This window comes from Eumetopias jubatus, unplaced genomic scaffold (genome assembly GCF_037043125.1).
Source record: "Eumetopias jubatus isolate StellerSeaLion01/CBP00866 unplaced genomic scaffold, mEumJub1_p1.0 scaffold_6, whole genome shotgun sequence".
NCBI lineage: Eukaryota > Metazoa > Chordata > Mammalia > Carnivora > Otariidae > Eumetopias > Eumetopias jubatus.
In genome coordinates, this window is record NW_028274812.1 from 121102242 (window position 1) to 121123161 (window position 20920).

The 20920-nt window shown below is 50.1% G+C and overlaps 2 protein-coding genes across 8 annotated transcripts; one reads left to right on the top strand and one right to left on the bottom strand.

Moving 5' to 3' along the window:
• Positions 1-728: 728 nt before the first annotated feature.
• TUBB (tubulin beta class I) lies at positions 729-5254 on the bottom strand. Its single transcript, XM_028091125.2, has 4 exons — positions 5014-5254; positions 3493-3601; positions 3112-3222; positions 729-2829 (listed from the first exon to the last, which is right to left on the bottom strand). The coding sequence occupies exons 1-4, from the start codon at positions 5068-5070 to the stop codon at positions 1772-1774; spliced, it is 1335 nt and encodes a 444-aa protein (XP_027946926.1). The 5' UTR covers positions 5071-5254; the 3' UTR covers positions 729-1771.
• Positions 5255-7109: 1855 nt separating this feature from the next.
• On the top strand, positions 7110-20892 carry MDC1 (mediator of DNA damage checkpoint 1). Of its 7 annotated transcripts, XR_015768374.1 has the most exons (16): positions 7110-7182; positions 9401-9539; positions 10393-10773; positions 10859-10928; positions 11235-12694; positions 13392-13457; positions 13622-13714; positions 14247-15014; positions 15126-15169; positions 15622-17874; positions 17956-18075; positions 18204-18386; positions 18613-18738; positions 18850-18960; positions 19277-19460; positions 20137-20234. XR_015768374.1 is itself a non-coding variant. In XM_028091091.1 (15 exons), exons 1-15 carry the CDS (start codon positions 7180-7182, stop codon positions 20302-20304), a joined length of 5985 nt encoding a protein of 1994 aa, XP_027946892.1. In that variant the 5' UTR covers positions 7110-7179; the 3' UTR covers positions 20305-20892. The 7 variants fall into 7 exon arrangements, 6 of the variants coding, with proteins under 6 accessions (XP_027946892.1, XP_027946893.1, XP_027946897.1 ...); XM_028091091.1 differs by lacking the exon at positions 19277-19460 and having other exon boundaries at positions 20137-20892; XM_028091092.1 differs by lacking the exon at positions 19277-19460 and having other exon boundaries at positions 13625-13714; positions 20137-20892.
• The last annotated feature ends 28 nt before the right edge of the window (positions 20893-20920 follow it).

A 20920-nucleotide genomic window follows, 5' to 3' on the forward strand; every position in this document is an offset into this window, starting at 1 on the left:
TTTCTGCAAAATTTGGTTATAGGCAGAAAAAGCATACTCAAATGGAAGAAGTGGTGAGACGAACTAGTCCCCAGAATTACTGAAAATAGGGCCAAGAAAAATTATAGACTTAAATTTCCAGGGTAGCTCTGAGACTTTGTGTTCTTAGAAGCATGTTGTATTAGGTGGAAGCGTTACTTTAGGATGGGACCATTAAGTGATATCCTCCACTGGTTATCTTTCCCTTATGTTAACTGAGAAAATCCCAAAGGTAAGAGAAACCAGCAAGATACCATAACCCAGATGAACCCTGGGTGTGCTATACACTGGAAGTGGGGGTAGTAATAGCTTTCAACTCTGCATTTGCAAGATTGCCCTGGAGTACTGTTAAAATAGATTGCTAGTTAACTGGTTTCTGGTTCAGTACTTCTGGGTAGGCCTGAAGATCTCCATTTCTACAAGTTCCAAGAGAATGTTGATGGTCTGGGAACCACTTATGCCCTATTTTAACATTCATCTCAATTCCCGTTTCTGTCCGTTGATCCTGTATCTGAGCCTGTGCCTATCCCAGTTATTGAGGCTGTTAGTGAAGGTGGTGGGGTGGTCTGGGTACCGGGGTTAAGATATGAGGGTCAATTAAGTATAAGGATAGTCTCATCAGTTTATGGAGAGCAAAGTTTATGTGTAGCTGAATGTGAGCCTCATGTACCACTGGTAGTCTTTCCCTAAATGAGCACACATCTCACAACTTTTGTTCAGTTGTCATTTATTTTTGGCTCTTGGGGCAATGTTATCTTTTCAATATGAAAAAAAGCAAGTTCAACACAAAATAGCAATTTGAAGTGCAGGACAGGGTGAAGCTAAGGGCGGGGGGAGGGAATAGCAAAAGGAAGAAATGAGATGTTGCCCAAGATGGAGGGTCTCCTTGTCCCCTCTGTGGAAGAATGATTCAGAAGATTTAGGTGGCAATGCACACCTTTCCATTACCTACACAGCAGAGCTGCGTGTTTGCTAAGAAAAGGTGGGGAGGGGGAGGGCCTTTCTGGAGGCTGGTCCCGCTAACCCCCTCTTGGCCCCCTTCTCCAACCAGGGGAAAAGGCAGGAATCCAACGTATGAAGGAGGTTATGTAGGAGAGGGATGATCCTGTTTAACAGAGTGGGGCAGACCCCTGCAAAAAAAAGCTCAGAACAGAGCTTAGAAGATGAGAAATAGAGATAATACTGTCAACACCTCTCCTGAAGCTGAGAGGAGCAGGGAAATTCCTGGAAATTAGGACTCAAAGGCCTGAATATCCCTCTCCAAAACTGCTCTAGAATAGAAAACCCTACCCCTTCCTTATAGGTACCTCTACTGCTATGAGGTAACTTGGTTTCCTTTCCCCTGGGCTACCACATGGGCCTAGGATGGTGGCCATCTACTGGGTTTCAGCACATGGTTCTAAATGGGATCTGATGAGACCCAGCTTCTTGGAGAATTATCTTAAAAAACAAAGGGAAATATCAACTGGACAGATGGGAGAAGTGGACACCAAAAGGAAATACAGGGCTACCCAGAATGGCAGAAATCTAGGTTTCCCAGAGTGGAAGAGAGGAGACATTCAACAAACAACAAATATTTATTGAGCGCCTATTATGTGCCAGGCACTGTTCTAGGATCCCCCCCTCCAAAAAAGGAAAACAAAACAAAATAAAATGAGACAGAGGCAGAAAATGCAATTCTGAGGGAGAGGACAGGGGCAGCTGAGGAAGAAGGCTGAGGGAACGGAGAAGCCTGAGGTGATGGTGCTCTGCCTTAGGCCTCCTCTTCGGCCTCCTCACCGAAATCCTCTTCTTCTTCTGCGGTGGCGTCCTGGTACTGCTGGTACTCGGAGACAAGGTCGTTCATGTTGCTCTCGGCTTCAGTGAACTCCATCTCGTCCATGCCCTCGCCTGTGTACCAGTGCAGGAAGGCCTTGCGCCGGAACATGGCCGTGAACTGCTCCGAGATGCGCTTGAAGAGCTCCTGGATGGCCGTGCTGTTGCCGATGAAGGTGACTGCCATCTTGAGGCCACGAGGTGGGATATCGCAGACTGCTGTCTTGACGTTGTTGGGGATCCATTCCACGAAGTAGCTGCTATTCTTGTTTTGCACGTTGAGCATCTGCTCATCTACCTCCTTCATGGACATCCGCCCACGGAAGACAGCAGCCACGGTGAGGTAACGGCCATGGCGGGGGTCACAGGCGGCCATCATGTTCTTGGCATCAAAGACCTGCTGGGTGAGTTCGGGCACAGTGAGGGCCCGATACTGCTGGCTTCCACGGCTGGTCAGAGGTGCGAAGCCGGGCATGAAGAAGTGGAGACGTGGGAAGGGCACCATGTTGACGGCTAGCTTGCGGAGGTCAGCATTGAGCTGACCAGGGAAGCGGAGGCAGGTGGTGACACCGCTCATGGTGGCTGAGACGAGGTGGTTCAGGTCCCCGTAGGTTGGCGTGGTCAGCTTGAGAGTACGGAAGCAGATGTCGTACAGGGCCTCATTGTCAATGCAGTAGGTCTCATCCGTGTTCTCTACCAGCTGATGGACGGAGAGGGTGGCGTTGTAGGGCTCAACCACCGTGTCAGACACTTTGGGTGAGGGTACCACACTGAAGGTGTTCATGATGCGGTCAGGATACTCTTCTCGGATCTTGCTGATGAGCAAGGTGCCCATTCCAGAGCCTGTGCCCCCACCCAGCGAGTGGGTCAGCTGGAAGCCCTGCAGGCAGTCACAGCTCTCAGCCTCCTTCCTCACCACATCCAGGACTGAGTCAACCAGCTCAGCCCCCTCTGTATAGTGGCCCTTGGCCCAGTTGTTGCCTGCCCCGGACTGACCTGGAATGGGATCGGGAGGCAAGCCTGATTAGTAAAGCATGAAAAATAAAGGACCAAATTTCCACCTTTCAACTTTTGGAATAATGTACACAAAAGTGCCTTCTTTCTCACTCACCTGTGATACATCCCTCCCCCATTATTTACCATCTCAGGCAGTCCCTACCAACACCCTGCATTAGAGATTTCAGAATACAGCCCTGGATAAGCACTCTAGTATAACAATAATCTCCTTGCTGTCTCCTTTACCCAAATACGTTGAACAGCACATTGCATATAACTCACCGAAAACAAAGTTGTCTGGTCTGAATATCTGCCCAAAAGGACCTGAGCGAACAGAGTCCATGGTCCCGGGTTCTAGATCCACCAAGATAGCACGAGGAACATATTTGCCACCTATATGGAATAAAGTAGAGTACAAATTGGCAAAGGAGACCAACTGGGGTTGGGGGACAGCCAGGGACCCTAACTTGTGATTCCAAGTGCGGCCACCAGGGGGCATAAGAGCCAGTCTTCTGCCCCACGGTGGGCAATCAAATCAAGGCCTCCTTAAAAAAGGGAAGGAAAAATCCATCCAAAGGTGGTAAGAAGTACTCCAGGGCTGGAAAAGAGACCCTAGAGAAGCGGGAGAAGAGACCCCAAGCTTCCCCGGGCTCCCAACCTCACCTGTAGCTTCATTGTAGTACACGGAGATGCGATCCAGCTGGAGGTCGCTGTCACCGTGGTAGGTTCCGGTGGGATCGATGCCGTGTTCATCACTGATTACCTCCCAGAACTGCGGAGGGAAAGCAATGAGACTTCCACAGCTCTGGTCCTGGCCAATTATGCCCACCCGACCTACACATTTTAATCCCAGACACACCCGTAGTGAGCCTGGTTCTAGGGCCTGGCGTTCCCTGTCTGCCTGCCACACCCTTCCACCAGACACCCGCAACCCCAAGGAAGCCGAAGCTTTCACTGCTTGGAACGCGAGACGAGGTGCAGCTGAGGAGGGCCGGCGATCGCAGTTAATTGTGGGGTGGGAGTGTGAGGAGAGGGGGAGAGAGGCGGCCGACCACACCGGACGAGCACACCTTCCCGCCGAGCACAATGGGTTCGAAGAGACCAGACGCTGCCGCAGTCGACCACCCCCCACCCCGCCCTCCACGTGACTGCGGGGCCCGCGCCCGCCGTGCCACTGACAAAGGGAGGTGTCGCGCGTGGGCGGGGGCGGGGCCTGAATTCGGCCCGCGAGAGGCGGGGCTCGACTTGGGCTAGGGCGCCCCCAGGCGGTAGGCAGGGCCGCATTGTCCCGGCGCGCCAGGGGCGCCCGGGCCCCGCCCTTCTGCTACAACGTAGCAGCAGCACTTCCTCCCTGCCCTTCCCCCGCTACACTGTAACCGCGCGCAAAAAAAAAAAAAAAAAAAAAAAACACCAAAAAACCCACCCCTTGCCTTGGCCTCGGAATTTTCTTCTTTTGCTAGCTTTTTACCCCTTGCTTTAAATAAGGATTCTCTTCCTTTCTCCCACCGTTTAGTCCTGAGGGACCCTTTAAAGAAAAAGACCCTCCTGCCCTCTTTCTCCATACTGGTTCACGCCCTAAAAGGGTCTCTTTACGGGAGATGAAAGGAAATAAAATTAATCCAGCAGCTATTAGTTTTCCATCCACAAAGAACTACGGGACCGCCCCTCGGGAATCGCGGGCGCGCGAGATGCCTATCTTTTGGGAAGGGTGCAGCGCAGCCCACCCTGGCGCACCGCGTCCCCCACCCCACCGTGGGATCCGGACTCCCTTCAGCCGCCGCCCAGCCTCCCCCCTTCCCCCTTCGGCGAAGCCCAGCCAAGGGGGATGCACATGGGGGAAACCTCGCCTCGCTTTGTCTCGGACCGTTTCCGCATCTCCCTCCCTCCCCGGTCCTCGGACCGTTAGAACACTTTCAAGTAAAATCTTACAGAACCACCGTCTTCCCACCGCCAAACCCGAAAGGTCCTTAACAGTTTCCCCAAAATGAGCCAGTCAAGACTAATTCCCCCGTTTTTCAAAAAACAAATTCTTGCTACAAACGTCTATTATATATGGAAAACTTTTGAGGGGCAAAGCTTGACTATGGATGGTATGCAAATGATCACAACCATTCATCATTTATCTGGATTTTTTTTTTCTTCTCAAAAGAAATATAGTTAGAAGAAGAGGTTTAAAATCCTTACCTTGGCACCGATCTGGTTGCCACACTGACCGGCCTGGATATGCACGATTTCCCTCATTGTTAAAATTTATTTTTAATTCTTTTGCTCGCCTCAAGGTGTGTACGGGGCAAGAAAATGATAGGGAATTTTTTTTCTATACTGCTAATCGCAGGCTGGAAGGATGAGACGTGTCCCAGAGGCTGGAGCAGCGAGGTCCGAACGCAGAGGCAGGAAGGTTCTGAGAGGGAGAAAAGAGAGGGGAGGGCGAAGGAGGGAAGGCGGGCAGGGCGGGGCGCGCGTGCGCCTAGGCTGGGAGGCGGGAGAACGCGCCCCGCGCCGCGGTCGGGAGACAAAGCCTTACCGAGGCTGGACCTGATTAGTCGATGCCAGTCACGTCTGAGACGTCCATTGGTCTCTGCTCGGATGGACGAATGCAGGCCTCACTGGGAGTTGTAGTCCTCCATTGTTGTCCACGCTGCAAAATGAAGGGAGGAATGGGTGGATACTGGATTTTTGGTTTGGGGTTTTTTTTTTTAGTTTATGAAAAATGACCTTGCGCAAGTTTTCTTTCCCCTATGCCTGAGTTTTTTGTACTAAAAGGGAGTAGTTTTCGGGGATACAGGAATTGGGAACCCTACGGTGCCAGGCGTTGGAAGGTGGAGTGGGCACGCCCTCACGCTCCCTGCTGCTGTAGCTCTTGGGAAGAGAGGGCTGCTTAGCTCAGCGAAAACTGGGGAGAAATGCAGCACCCTGTTCTGCTAACAGTTGGCCCTTTGGTGACCCAAGACATGAACTCCAGTAAGCCGCTGCTCTCCCAGATAGGAAGAGGAGACTGCCCTCCTGCTGTTTTTTTGGAAGTTTTCTAGTGATAATGTTCAGAAAGAGAAACAAAATTGCAGCAATGGCTTTTCAGAAGAGAGATGTAATTGTCTGAGTCTGAGGGTGTGTTCACAAGAGTAAGTTGAACGGTTTAAAAAAATTGGTATCTGGAAGTCAGAAGTTTCTCTCCATGTAAGGGGTTCCGGGCCTTAGAGAAGCATTGAAGACACTGCTTTTGTCAGAGAACTATGGATGAGGTGCCAGAATTTCAGTGCCTTCCAGCCTGCCTCTCTAGACATTTTGGTGAAAGTGATTTTCAGTTTGCTGAATTCACTGACTAGGTGGCTGGCTGTTGCAATCTTTCAAAAGCCTCAGGATTGAAACAAAAGAGGGGGGCCCATGGGAGAAAATAGGATGGGCTCAAGTCAGAGTGGCTGCTTCTTAGGGGTTTATTCATTTGACAGATACTAAGTGTCCACCAACCTAGAAGTTGGGGATACAAAATGAGTAAAAATTGGGTCCCCCGTCTTCAGGATTTTGCAATTTGATGGGAAGTGTATAAACAATGGAGTGTGGTAAGCACTGTAATAAGACGTATCATATCAAGGTCATCATTGTTAATTCACAGTGCATTCAACACATTTCTCCTCACCTAAATAAAAAACAAACATCAAGTTGTGTAAGACCTTCTCTACCCACTTAAAAGAGAATATTTTATGTTTCAGGGCATGATCGCAATGAAAGCAATTATTTTGTGGGGGGGGAGAGTTCAGAATTTAGAATTAGAGGACTTCTTTCATGTTGTTCCTTCCTTACGTTAGCTGTAGGAACCTCGGCAGGTCCTTTAACTTAGCACACTTCATTTCCCTCTGTAAAATCTGCTTTTCCCTATTTGATTGTCGTGGTCGCAAGAAAGTGGGATAATGAATGCAAAAGGCCTTCCTGAAGTATACACATAATCGAATTGTTACTATTCTCTTAGTATGAGATAATGAAATAAGATGATTTTATCAACCTTCCTCAACCTCTTGAAAGACCTCGGTCAACCTTTAAGATAGTTAACAAAACAGTTCTCCCTCTTCGCCTACGGATCCTTAGGAAAATGACCTCCAAATGTCCATCAGGGATGTAGTCTCAGGGAGGAAAGGACAGGGCTTCTACTAAAAGAGCCAAATCAATAGGAGATGGAGTTCCACTGCGATGAGGAGTCCTCAAGCGCCACGCCTACGGGCGGTTCTCCAAACTGCAGCCTCCGGCCACGACTGCAACCCGCACCGCATTTTCATTTCTCATGAGTCAGCAGACTCCATGTCTGGGAGGACCAAGGAAGGGCTCTCTTGGCTGCAGTAGACGCATCCGGCGACGGCTATGGTAAGCCCCTCTATCCGCCGTCGGCACCCAGACTCTGTGGTCGCGGTTTGGAAATCTGCGCGGGACGTGGGCGGTGGGTGGTGAAGCGGTGGTGGGTTGTGCCTCGGAGCTGCCCAATCGAAGTGCGCCCTTCTGAGCGCGCACGGTGGCCTCCGATGACCGCCTCACTCAACCAATTTCGGGAGCCCAGGAAAAGCCGCCCCTCTGAGCTGTTGAGGGGGCGGGGTGGGAGCGGGGGCGGGGGCGAGGCTGGGGGCGAGGCTTTGGCTGGGCCTCCGGGTTGGGAGCTTCGTCAATCGTGGGGCAGCAGGGCTGTGAAAGACAGCAGCAGGAGCCAATCAGCGAATCGGCGCCCTCTCGGCACGAGCTCCTGCGCCACTGGGTCGCGGCCGTTACTGGTGGCGCGCGCGCGGGGACTCAAAGTAGGTGAGTTCTGGGGGGCCTCGCCCACGGCTCCTCGGAAGCCATCTTGGTTCTCCCGGAGGGCGGGAGGGGCGTGCCTTGGGTGCGACTGGGCGGAGGATGCTTGGAAGTTTGTTTCTCGGGATTATAATACTCATCTTTACTTGACGCCCCTCCCCGAGTTAGGTATGAAGACGTTGGGCCTGGAGGGAACCCCTGGGGTGGAGATAAAAGATGGTGGCCCACTGGATTGGAGCCAAGGGTCCTGGGCTCCCGCTGCGTTCGCCATTCTTAAGGAGGGAGTTAGTACTATCCCCGGGGGCGCGTCCTACTTTCCCTTCCAACAGTTAACCTCTGTGGTGGCATCTTTCTGAGTGAATTCCACCCATACTGTTTGGAGTTTTCATCACCTTTCATTTGTCCTTTTATCAGGAGGGCAGGGTTAATTTTATGTTTGGTTTGTGACTGTATCCCGAGCTCTTTGAACAGTACCAGGTGCGCAGTAGGTACTGTCGAAAGAAAATGATGTGCCCTAGGGGAAAAGACACAGTTTTGCTGGTCCACTTCTCCAGAGGGTCTGTGAAGGCAGAAATGGAAATTAATGGTTACAATATAGTAAGAAGGATTAGGGGAGGTACAAGTTCAGTGAACAGTGGGGACCATGTGGGTACACAAAGAACACCAGAAAGCAGGGAAGATTCCAGGAAAGATCTTATTGAGGAAGTGACATTTGAACTGAATCATAAAATATGGGTAAGAGTTGGACCAGAAAACTAAGAGTGAAGGGCCAAGGAACTGGCTAAGGCATGCAGGTGTGGGGAACAACAGGAGCAGTGTGTTCAGAAATTGGGGAGAAGGTCCATGTGGCTGAACCCTAGGCTTTGGGGGAGGGGAACAGGACCTGAGGTTCAGATCATGGAGGGTCCTTGCTAAGGAGTTGAGATTTTATTTTACCATGTGGGCATGGAAAGCCATCAGATATTAAACAGAGGACAGAGAGTATCTTGGTGCTCTTGGGCAGGTTCCTTAACCCATCTCTGTTGCAGATGCTTAATCTGATAAATGGAATATAATAATAGTTTACAAGGTTCTTGTGAGGATTAAGAGTCTGTCATAAAGTAACTAGAGCAGTGCTTCACACATGGCAAGGCTTTATGTATGTCAGCTGTTAGGATTTTTTGCAGTTTAGTTTGATCACACTGTGATGTTCTGGTAAAATATAAAAAGCATGGGCTTTGCCTCCAGAAGCACATTTATTCCTGTCCTTTCCACCTACCTGCTATGTTATCCTGAGCAAGTCATTTAATATTTTTAGCCTTAGTTTCCCAAATGCATGCCTCATATGTCTATTATGCCTGACACATAACACAATGCCCAACACACAGTTGATGCTTGGCAAAGTTTAGCTCCCTTTAAAATGATTTTTTCAAACTGTTGGTTCCAACCCAGTAGTGGATAGTGAAATCAGTTTAGCAGGTTGTAGATCAGCATTTAAACAATAGTGGATGGGGAAAAAAAAGAATGAAAACTATCAGTGTATTGTATACCATAGACGAAGCATTGTTTCTCAAAATGTTTGTCTCTATACGTAAGCGTACTTGGGACCTTCTAATGTTTATTCCCTCCCCCATAATATTTATTTTTTATTATAGTCAAATATTTTTTAAATGTTTCAGAAGGGTAATAACAATGATTGTCAGAAGGAGAAATGTCAACCTCCACAACTCTCCAGATTTACCCCCAGTTACCATCCCCCTCTTTGAGGCTGTGTGTGTGAACCTCTGATAGAGATGATGATAATGTGTTTCCTTCCCAGGTCATGGAGGACACCCAGGCTATTAACTGGGAGGTTGAAGAAGAGGAGGAGACAGAGAGACCCAGTGAATCCTTGGGGTGTAGCTTGGAGCCTGTAGGGCGATTGCATATCTTCAGTAGTGCCCATGGACCAGAAAAAGGTCAGAGGTTATTGGATGTTAAAGTACTGGTACAGGCATCTTATTTTTGTGGGGAGGTAGTTGGAGGGTTGTAAGAAGCTTATACATGTTCCAAGGAGATCTGAAAAAATTTTTCACTGGTAATGCAGAGGAGGGGGCTGATTGAGTTGATTATTCTAGGCAAGTGCCCTGGACTCAGTGGGCTCAATTTTACTTTGGTAGGAGATGAAGAGATTCAGATGGAAATCCAGCATGGTCTGGAAGTGGATGGTGGTGATGGTTGCACAACAATGTGAATGTAGTTAATGCTACTGGACTGTATACTTAAAAATGGTTAAATAGTAAATTTTACGTATATTTTACCACAATAGAAAAAATCCAGTGTGGATGGGTGGGGTATTGACAGTAACACATTGCTTATATTGTTCAATACTTAGATGTCCTACGGTCTTTGTTTTTGTGTGTGAGTAAAGTGATAGTTTATTAAGTGAAGATACAGAAGAAGCTCTCAAGAGTGAGAGGGGTCCCAACAGGGTTGCCCGTCTTTTCTTTTTCTTTTTTTTTAAGATTTTATTAATTTATTTGACAGAGAGAGACACAGCGAGAGAGGGAACACAAGCAGGGGGAGTGGGAGAGGGAGAAGCAGGCTCTCTGCAGAGCAAGGAGCCCGACGCGGGGCTCAATCTCAGGACCCTGGGATCATGACCTGAGCCGAAGGCAGACGATGAACGACTGAGCCATCCAGGCGCCCCCGTCTTTTATTTTTCTTATGTATGTGAGGACCTTGAGTTGGTAATGGGGTACTTAACAGGAATATTTTCCTGATAGCAGGCCAAGACTCAGGCCTTAACCTATCTGCCTCTCTAATTCTTAGATTTCCCCCTGTACCTCGGGAAGAATATGGTGGGCCGAATGCCTGATTGCTCTGTGACCCTGCCCTTTTCATCCATCTCCAAACAACATGCAGTGATTGAAATTTTGGCCTGGGACAAGGCACCTGTGCTCCAAGATTGTGGCAGCCTCAATGGTACTCAAGTCCTAAGGCCTCCTAAGGTCCTAAGCCCAGGGGTGAGTCATCGGCTGAGGGACCAGGAGTTGATTCTCTTTGCTGACTTGCCCTGCCAGTACCATCGCCTGAATGTCCCCCTGCCCTTTGTTTCCCGGGGCTCTCTAACTGTAGAAGAGACACCCAGGGTACAGGGAGGAGCTCAACCCCAGAGGCTCCTGTTGGCTGAGGACTCGGAGAATGAAGTAGGTATGTTTGTGTATTGGGAGGGTGGGTGAGAAGATGGAGATGGTGAGTGTAAAACAGTCAACTTACTCCTTTCTACTCTTGACAGATTCTCCTTCTGAAAGGTGTGTGAAGAAAGAACTAAGGACCTCCCCTTTGGCAGCAGTAGTTCCAGAGAGGTGAGTGCCAAAGGGCCAGATACTTGAGTCTTCAAAAGGAGGAGGAACCAGGGACTGTAGGATCCATCTGCAAGAGATGCTTATCATGGAAATGGGGTTGGGGAATTGCACATACTCCTTTGCTCAGCTGAACTTTTATTGAGCACCTGTGATTGTGCCAAGTAGAGAACTAATTGCTAGAGAGAGAAAAAAAAAAACAACAACAGATACTGCCTGTGTCTGCCCTTAAGGAGCTCGTAGTTGAGTGGAGTATTCCATGTTGGGAAATAGAGGCTATAGACTCTTTCCCTTCTCTTCCCTTCACAGTGATGAAGAGGGGCCTTCTCCTGCCCCAGACGGCCCTGGGCCACCGTTTGCCTTCAACCTGGACAGCGACACAGATGAGGAAGAAAGTCAGCATCCAGCAGCAGGAGAGTCCTCCTTAGCTGCCAGAAGAGGCTCCACTGCAGAGACACAACAGCCTAAAGCTGTGGCAACTGAAATCCAGCTTGAAAAGGATCAGTGTTCAGTGAAAGAGAGGAACAATGATACCAAAGTTGAGAGGGATGCAAGGAATGGGGTGGTCCCACTTGGGGCCACTCTGGAGAGAAACCAAACTGCTGGGGAGGACAGTGACACAGATGTGGATGAAAGCAGGCCTGCTGAGGTCCATTTGGAAAGGGCCCAGACTTCTGGCTTCATAGACAGTGATACTGATGTGGAAGAAGAAGGGATCCCCGCAACCCCAGCTGTAGTTCCTATGAAAAAGAGGCAAATCTTCCATGGAGATAGTACAAAGAGTCCTCAGGCACCTGCTTTGGTACATCTACAGGAGAGCCCAGCTGGTAGTGATACAGATGTGGAGGAACGTGAGCTCCCACTGGCAGTCCCTTCGGAGGGAAACCAAGCCTCTGTGGTGATTGACAGCAATACAGATGCTGAGGAAGAGGTCTTAGCAGCGCTCACTTTGGCACGTCTGAAAGAGAGCCGAGCCGATACATGGAACAGAGATACAGATGCGGAACAGGATAGGGCCCAGCCTGTGGCCCTTCTGGAGCAAAGCCAAACCTCTGCTGGGGGAGACAGTGACACAGACGTGGAGGAGGAGGGGCTCCCAGTGGAAAAGAGAGGAACTGTTCCCAAGTGTCATACAGACAAGGCACATTCAGAAAAGAGGCAGTCTCCTCTCCGAGACAGTGATTTAGGGGTGGACAAAGATAAGAGCTCACTTGGGGTCCACCTGGAGAGAAGCCAAGCCTCTGCCACAGTGGCCATCAACACACAAGTGGAGGAGAAAGTCCTTTCAGGGCCAGCTATTATACTTGTGGAGAGGCATCAGGTGCCTATGGTATGGACAAATCAAACAGATGTGGAAGTAGAAGGGGGCCAAGCAAAGCTGCCTGTGGTGCATCTGGAGGAAGCCCAGCCTCCTCCACCTGGGGACTGTGAGATAGATGCAGAAGAGGGCACATCCTTAGCAGCCTCAGTGGTGGCAGATGGAGGAAAGTGCGAGCTTCCGGCAGAAGGGGATGCTGGGACAGAATGGGTTGCAGCTGTTCTTGAGCAGGAGAGGGCTCTTGAGGCGAGGGCCCAGGGTGAGTCCCTTGTGTCACAGGTGGAACAGGATCTTCTCCCTGTCTTGAGGGAGAACCTTACAGATCTGGTGGTGGACCCAGGTACCTCAGGGGAGCCCATCCAGGCACAGAGAGAGGGAGCCCAGACCCCCACAGAAAGGGAGAGAGAACCACATGTGGACAAGACCAAGGACTCTGGGGACAACCATGGGGGTAAGTGCTGGCCTTCCTCCCTTGACCCCTAAAAGAAAGAATGCCTATAGGGTATCTTAGTGTATTTGGGCTGCTATAAGAGAATGCCATAGGCTGGGTAGTTTATAAACAACAGAAATTATTTCTCATAGTTGTGAAGGCTGGGAAGTCCAAGATCAGAGTGCCAAGATAGTCATGTTCTGGTGAAGCCCTCCTTCCTTGTTCATAGGCACTGTCTTCTCCCTGTGTCCTCAAATGACAGAGGGGCACAAAAGGAATTCTGGGGTCTCTTTTAGAAGGGCACTAGTCCCATTCATGTGGGTTCTACCCTCATGATCTAATCATCTCCCAAAGAACTCAGCTCCTAATAAAATCACATTGGGAATTAGGTTTCAACATAGGAATGTGGGTGGGGATACAGACATCCGGTCCATTGCAGAGGACTTGGGGTTGGGGAGAAAATGGTAGAGAAAGAGTAAGGAGTTAAGCTTCAGATACGACTTTTTTTTTTTTTTTAAGATTTTATTTATTTGTCAGAGAACAGCTGCAGGGCAGAGGGAGAAGCAGGCTCCCCGCTGAGCAGGGAGCCCAATGTGGGACTCGATCCCCAGGACCCTGGGATCATGACCTGAGCCGAAGGCAGACGCTTAACTGACTGAGCCACCCAGGTGCCCCAGATATGACTTTTATTATCTATCTTATATTCTTCCCCTCCCAGATTCTGAAGACCTGGACCTACAGGCTACCCAGTGCTTTGTGGAGAGAGACAATCAGAGCCCAGAAGGTGAGGACATCCACATCATATGGATGTTGGCGCAAGTGGGAGCTGGGAGCCCAGACTGGTGGTCCTTGAAGGTTGTGAAAACAGGCATGGGTGGGGCAGGAGGCCAGGAATGGGACCCAGAGTTCTGTAGAGGAGCTGTGCTTGAGCCAGCTTTTCTTGTGCAGCAGTCCAGAGCATGGAGGATGAAGCTACCCAGGCCTTCCTGGTTACTCTACCCCAGGAGCCTGGCCCTTCCTGTTGCAGTTTCCAGGCCCCAGGTATAAGAAACTCTATCCTTCATGCCCCTAACTTGGCATCATTGCTTTTTTCCTCTACATGTTTCTTTCATAGTCTTTGACTCTTTTGTTAATGTTTCTCCGTCTCCATCATTTTTAAAAAAGCTGCTATGAGAACTTCTATATGCAAGTGGGGTCCTAACTTAGAGACAAATACTAAATGTTGTGATTGTCCTCTTTATTCCCAACTTTCCTTTAACAATCCACTTAGGTTTATTATTGGTGAATTTTTTCTTTTAAAGATTTTATTTATTTATTTGAGGGAGAGAGAGCACACTCACACAAGTTGGGGGGGGAGCAGAGGGAGATGGAGAAGCAGGGTCCCCACTGAGCAGGGAGCCCAATGTGGGGCTCGATCCCAGGACCCCGAGATCATGACCTGAGCCGAAGGCTGATACTTAACTGACTAAGCCACCCAGGTGCCCCTGTTATTAATGAGTTTATTTTAATATTTTCTCAACCTATTACATTTTCGATCTGCATTTCTCTCTCTCTCTCTCTCTTTACTTTCCAGGTGCCCTGGATGAGCCGTGGGAAGTCTTGGCAACACAGCCATTCTGTCCGAGAGAGTCTGAGGCCTCTGAGCCCCAGCCCATTGCTGCCCATCTTGATGCCCATGGATCTTGCCCCTCTACACCTAAGACAACACCACAAGCCCAACATCCAGAGAGCCCAGTTCATGAAGAGCCACTGGGGATTCAAGGCAGAGGGATGCAGACTGTGGAGAAAGATATGGGTACACCAAGAGAAGCAGCAGAGGGGGTGGCCCCTGAGAGAGGACTGTTGAACAGGGAAACCAAGAACCTGCCAGCAGGAGAGCGAGAAGATGTGACAGGAGAAGAAGAATTAACCAGAGGGAGACAGGTGTTAGCTAGAGATAATCAGGGACAAGAGTCTGACCAAAAGGTGAAAAGTACAGGTATTAAAAGGAATATGGAGAGTTTAAACATAGAAATGGAGATACCTAGGGAAGTACAAGAGGAAGAGATAGGAAAGCAGACTCCTGCAAGAGAAATATTTGAGAGAGAAGCAAAGAAACTAGTACTAAAGAGAGGGGGTGAGCCAAGTGTATTAGGCGTTGAGGTACCGGAAGTAAAACTGGAGAGAGGCCCCCAGAGAGGGGAGACAGAGAAAGGGAGCGAGGACAAGGAAGGGCAGGCCTCCAGTCTAACACCAGAGCCTAGAGCAGGGACGGGGGACCATCAGGGACTTGCTTCAGCCCCAGGAGCTTCTGGGAGCCAGTCAGGTGGAGCCCCCATGAGCCCCAGGAGGCAGCAGAGAGGTAAGTGAAGGCAGAGGGAAACCCAAGGCAGTGCACAGCCATTGTGCTGCTCAACCCCTAAGTGTCTGACTGCTTAGACCTCAGCTCCACTTGTTTTTACTTTCTGTCTAGGCCACTTGACTTGCAAGATGCCACCTGCTGAGAAGGCCTCTGTGGTGAGAGCTGCTTTTTCTACCTCTGTTCACTGCCCCTTCCCCTGACCTTGCTTTAATCTACTCAATCTTCCCAATTTTCTTCGGTTGTCACCACTCCTTAGTTGGCTTCTGTGTCTTTCCTTTCACCCCTGTCATTTTCCTTATTTGTTTCCCAAGTTCTGTCTGCCTCTGCCTGACTCAGAATGTCCATTTTTTCATGTCTTTTCCCTCTTTTCCAACCATCCTCTTACTACTATCAGCCATCTGTGGAGAACACTATGCTGGCATGAGGAGAGGTCTGCGGGAGCGAGGACTGCTCCCACAGGAAGTTCCCAGTCTCATGGAAGGGAGGTCATAGACAAGTGAAATGCCAGGAACACACTCTAACCATACCCAAGTATTAAGAACATATCCAAGTACTGTCTCTCTTCTCTCTGCCTCTTCCTCCCTCACTTGCTTCTATTTCTCCTCAGGGTGATCAGGAATCCGCAGATGCTTGTCTGCCTCCTGCAGTGCCTGAAGCCTCAACCCCACACCACAACCCCCTCCTCTCTCAGAGTCAAAAACATCCTGTGCCCCAGCCCTTCCTTTCTCCCTCCCCATCTTCTTCAGAGCCCATTCCCGGGACCAGACAAAATGGGAATCAGGAAGTTCCAGAGACTCCCTTGTCCTCAGAGATGGAGCCTCTCCACCCAAAATCCAAAGTCAGGCTCCGAGGGTCCTCCAGGAAGACACCCTCTGCAGTTTCTTCTTTAGCCCTTGAACCTCACTCTACCATCCCCACAGACCAGCCCCTCAGTCCTGAGCTCCCATCTCGGGTCACTCGGGGCAGGACACGTAGGTCCTCTGGCAAGACCCCTGAACCAGTTGTCCCCTCAGCCCCTGAGCTCCAGACTTCCACCTCCAAAGACCAGCCTGTTACCCCTGAGCCCACGTCGCAGGTCACTCGGGGTAGGGCACATAGGTTCTCTGTCAAGAGCCCTGAACCAGTTGTTCCTATAGTCCCTGAAGTCCAGCCTTCCACCTCCAGAGAGCAGCCTGTCACTGCTGAGCTTCTCTCTCAGGGCAGGACCCGTAAATCTGTCAAGACTCCTGAACCGGTTGTCTCCACAGCCACTCAGGGCAGGGCACATAGGTCCTCTGTCAAGACTCCCAAACCAGTAATCCCCTCAGCCCCCAAGCTCCAGCCTTCTACTTCCACGGACCAGCCTGTTACCCCTGAGCCCACATCGCAGGTCACTCGGGGCAGGACACGTAGGTCCTCTGTCAAGACCCCTGAACCACCTGTCCCCACAGCCCCTGAAACCCAACCTTCCACCTCCAAAGACCAGCCTGTCATCACTGAGCCCACATCTGGGGCCACTCACAGCAGGACACACAGGTCTTCTGTCAAGACACCTGAACCAGTTGTCCCAACAGCTCCTGAAGTCCAGCCTTCCGTCCCCACAGACCAGCCTGTCACTCCTGAGCCCACATCTTGGGTCCCTTGGGGCAGGACCCGTAGGTCCTCTGGCAAGACCCCTGAACCAGTTGTCCCCTCAGCCCCTGAGCTCCAGACTTCCATCTCCAAAGACCAGCCTGTCATCCCTGGGCCCACATCTGGGGCCACTCACAGCAGGACACACAGGTCCTCTGGCAAGACCCCTGAACCAGTTGTCCCAACAGCTCCTGAAGTCCAGCCTTCCGTCCCCACAGACCAGCCTGTCATCCCCAAACCCAAATCTCAGGGCAGGACATCCAGGTCTTCTGTCAAGACCCCTGAGCCAGTTGCCCCCACAGCCCCTGAGCTCCAGCCTACCACCCCCAGAGGCCAGCCTGTCACCCCCAAACGTACATCTCGGGGCAGGACACCTAGGTCTTCTAGCAAGACCCCCAAATCAGTTGTCCCCACAGTCCCTGAGCTCCAGGCTTCCACCCCCACATACCAGCCTGTCACCCCCAAACTCACATCTCAGGCCACTCGGGGCAGGACACAGAGGTCCTCTGTCAGGACCCCTGAGCCAGTTGCCCCCACAGCCCCTGAGCTCCAGCCTTCCGTCTCCACAGATGAGCCTGTCACTCCTGAGCCCACATCTCGGGCCACTCGGGGCAGGACACAAAGGTCTTTTGTCAAGATCCCCCAACCAACTGAGCCCACAGCCCCTGACCTTGAATCTCTCACCCCCACAGATCAGCTGGTCACCCCCAAGGCTCAGGGTAGTCAGGATAAGACACTGAGGTCTTCTACAATAAGTGCTGTGCCAGTTCTTACCACCCCTGAATTCCAGTCTTCTGTCCCCACAGACCAGCCTATTCCCCCTGAGCGCATCCCTCAAGCCAGTTGCGGCAGGAGGCTGAGGGCCACCAGGAAGCATGAGTCTCTCAGAGCTCCCATTGTCCGTGAGCCCTACTCTGCACTCCCTGAACCTAAATCTCGGTCCTCAAGGAACCAAAGACAAGGAGCAGTGAGAGTAGTTGAGTCGCTCAGGACCATTCCCAAGCCTGCCTTTGCCCAGCTTCCTGAGGCCCCCACTCATACTACCCAGATCCAAAAGGTAGAGGCGGCAGGAAGATCTGAGTTCACCCCAGAGCCCCTGCCTAAGGCCTCTCAGACCCGCAAGAGGCCTTTGGCTACTGTGGATTCACCCCCACTTCAAAAACGGCTCCAAAGAGGGGAAGTCACCCAGAAGACAGTTTTCCTCAAGGAAGAGGAAGGAGATCCAACGGAGAGGCCAAGGAAGGAGGAGGTGAGGAGAGGGCCGGGGCCGTGAAGCTAGGAAAGGGCTTAGAGGCTCAGAAATTCCCAGCAAGATCTTTCTCAATCCCAGGATGTAGTGCTTCCAGGACCAGGCAAGAGAAAGAGAGACCAAGCAGAGGAGGAGCCCAAGGGAATCCCAAGCCGCAGCCTTCGACGGACCAAACCTAACCAAGAGTCCACAGCCCCCAAAGTAGGAGAGAAGGGGCATGGGGCTTGGTGGGAGACAGACATGGGAGGATGGGAGGAGACCTAGGGGTTTGGAGACAGGCACTGATGGCATGGGTTGCTGTGACCAGCTCAGGTTAACCCCTTCCACAGGTACTCTTCACAGGAGTGGTGGATGCCCGTGGAGAGCGGGCAGTGCTGGCCCTGGGAGGGAGTCTGGCCAGCTCAGTGGCAGAGGCTTCCCACTTGGTGACTGATCGAGTCCGACGCACGGTCAAGTTCCTCTGTGCCCTGGGGCGGGGGATCCCCATCCTCTCCCTGGACTGGCTGCACCAGGTGAGAGTCTAAGAGGTGACATACCATCAGAGATACTGATGGCGAGAGACTACTCACGTGGTGCTCTAGAAAGTAGTGGGGGGAAGGGGGTACAGGAAGACAAGGGTGGTGAGTGAGGCGGAAAGCTTAATTCAAAGAACATTTCATAAGCTCCTTCCAAATGCTAGGCAGAAGAGCTGGGTGGTGGGCTGGGCTGAGCTTTGGTGCTGACTGCTACTGTCCTTAGTCCCGCAAGGCTGGTTGCTTCTTGCCCCCGGATGAATATGTGGTGACTGATCCTGAGCAGGAGAAGAACTTTGGCTTCAGCCTTCGAGATGCCCTGAGCCGGGCTCGGGAGCGAAGGTTGCTGGAGGTGAGAGGCTGCCTTCTGCCCCATGCTTCAGCCTTCCCTCCAGAGGTTCCCCAGCTGTTCATGGCCTCTCAGTGCATACATTTATGGCCTCCAACATTCTCTTCCTCTTAGGGCTATGAAATCCACGTGACCCCAGGAGTCCAGCCACCGCCACCTCAGATGGGAGAGATCATCAGCTGCTGTGGAGGCACTGTTCTACCCAGCATGCCCCGGTCCTATAAGGTATGGGTAGTATGTTTTGGATCTGGTGAGGTGGCACTTAAAGAGGTGGCTGGAATGGGAGAAGGTTGGAGAACCAAAGAGGTATGGATGGGAACACAGGAGTAGTGAGAGGGTGAGGGGAAGCTTTGTAGTGTGTAAAGGGATAGGAATGAAGAAGTCTGCTGATTCTGAGTGGATTTATTTTCATTTTGTATTTTAAAATTTTTCAAATATCCACAAAGGGAGAGAGAATCTCTATTATCAATGAACCTCCATATATCAGTCATTCAGATTTATTTTTTTTTTATTTTATTTAAAGATTTTATTTATTTGACAGAGAGAGAGACAGCGAGAGAGGGAACACAAGCAGGGGGAGTGGGAGAGGGAGAAGCAGGCTTCCCGCCAAGCAGGGAGCCCGACACGGGGTTCGATCCCAGGACCCTGAGATCATGACCCGAGCCGAAGGCAGTCGCTTAACCAACTGAGCCACCCAGGCGTCCCAGTCATTCAGATTTAACAAGGTAGTTTAGACTTTGCTACATTTTCCTCATTTATTGCTTTTTTTCTTTTTCTTTGCTGAACTATTTTAAAGGAAACTGCAAACATCATATTATTTCCCCCTACATACTTAAAATATACTTCTCTAAGAAATTGTGTACTTTTTTTTTTTTTACATAAATGCCATTATTGATCCATAACAAAATTAACAATAGTTTCTTGGTCATTTTCTTACACTCCATTAAGACAGATTTCTCCAGTTGGCCAAAAATGTCTCTTTACGGTTCAAGTCAGGATTCAAACGAGATCCATGTATTGCCACAATTGCGTATCTCTTAATTTTCAGTTACTCTAGAAAAGATCTCCCCCAACCCACCCAGCCGTTTTTTTTTTATTCCATTGACTTCCTACAGAAACTAGGTCGGTTGTTCTTTAGAATGTTTCAGTCTGGGTTTTTCTGTTTGCTCCTTTACTGTGCGATTTATCTTGTTCTTCTTTTACATTCCTTGTAAACTATAGTTAATTTTAAAAGCTTGAATACATTCAGGGTCAGCTTTTCTGGCAAGAGTACTTCTGACAAGTATGCTTCATATCAGGAGGTCTATTTTAGTGCTGCTGAAACTGATTAGTGCGTTCTGAACCTATTTCTAGGATTCTTTTTCACCCCTAACCTTGTCTTTGCTCTCTGTCTGTCCCCAGCCACGGAGAGTTGTGATTACATGCTCCCAGGACTTCGCTCGATGCTCTATTCCATTTCGGGTTGGCCTGCCCATCCTCTCACCTGAGTTCCTGCTGACAGGAGTGCTGAAGCAGGAGGCCAAGCCAGAGGCCTTCATCCTCTCCACTTTGGAAATGTCATCCTCCTGAAAACGTCACCACAGTACTCTTTACCCTCCCAGACCAGTAAATGAAGTGTTAGAAAAGATTTGGAAGAAAGAACCTAGGGCTTTAGAAAGGATTGGGGTATACTGACCTGATTTGTCTTGGAACATGGGTGGGGCTGAAAAGGCTTATGGGTAAACAAAAAGATAGGGAGAGTTGGAGCCACTGATTTCTTAAAGGGCCGCTTAGAGTTGGGTAATCCCATACTCAGATATCTTAAGTGGCTACCCTTAGCAGGACTGATGTCTTCACTGCTCTGTGGCACACACAGTGTCCTGCCTCTTGTTTGGAAGCCATTTCTCTTCCTCTTTTACTGGGATTCTTACTCGTCCTCTGAAGGATAGTGGAAACAATTTTAGTATCAAGAACTTGAAGGGATGCTTGGAGTGGGTAATTTTGAGGTTGGAGTTGTGGAATACTCTAAAATTTTTTCTTTTTTTTTCACTCCATCTTGATAGAAGTGTTCTTTAGCTTTGAGCAAATCTCTACACTTTTCTGGCCTGCTTTCCCAGTATTTATAAAATTAGAGCTTAGGTTTAACCTCTGATAAATAAATATTCACTCTGTGCCTTATGGTGTAGTGCAGTTTTTTTTAACGTAT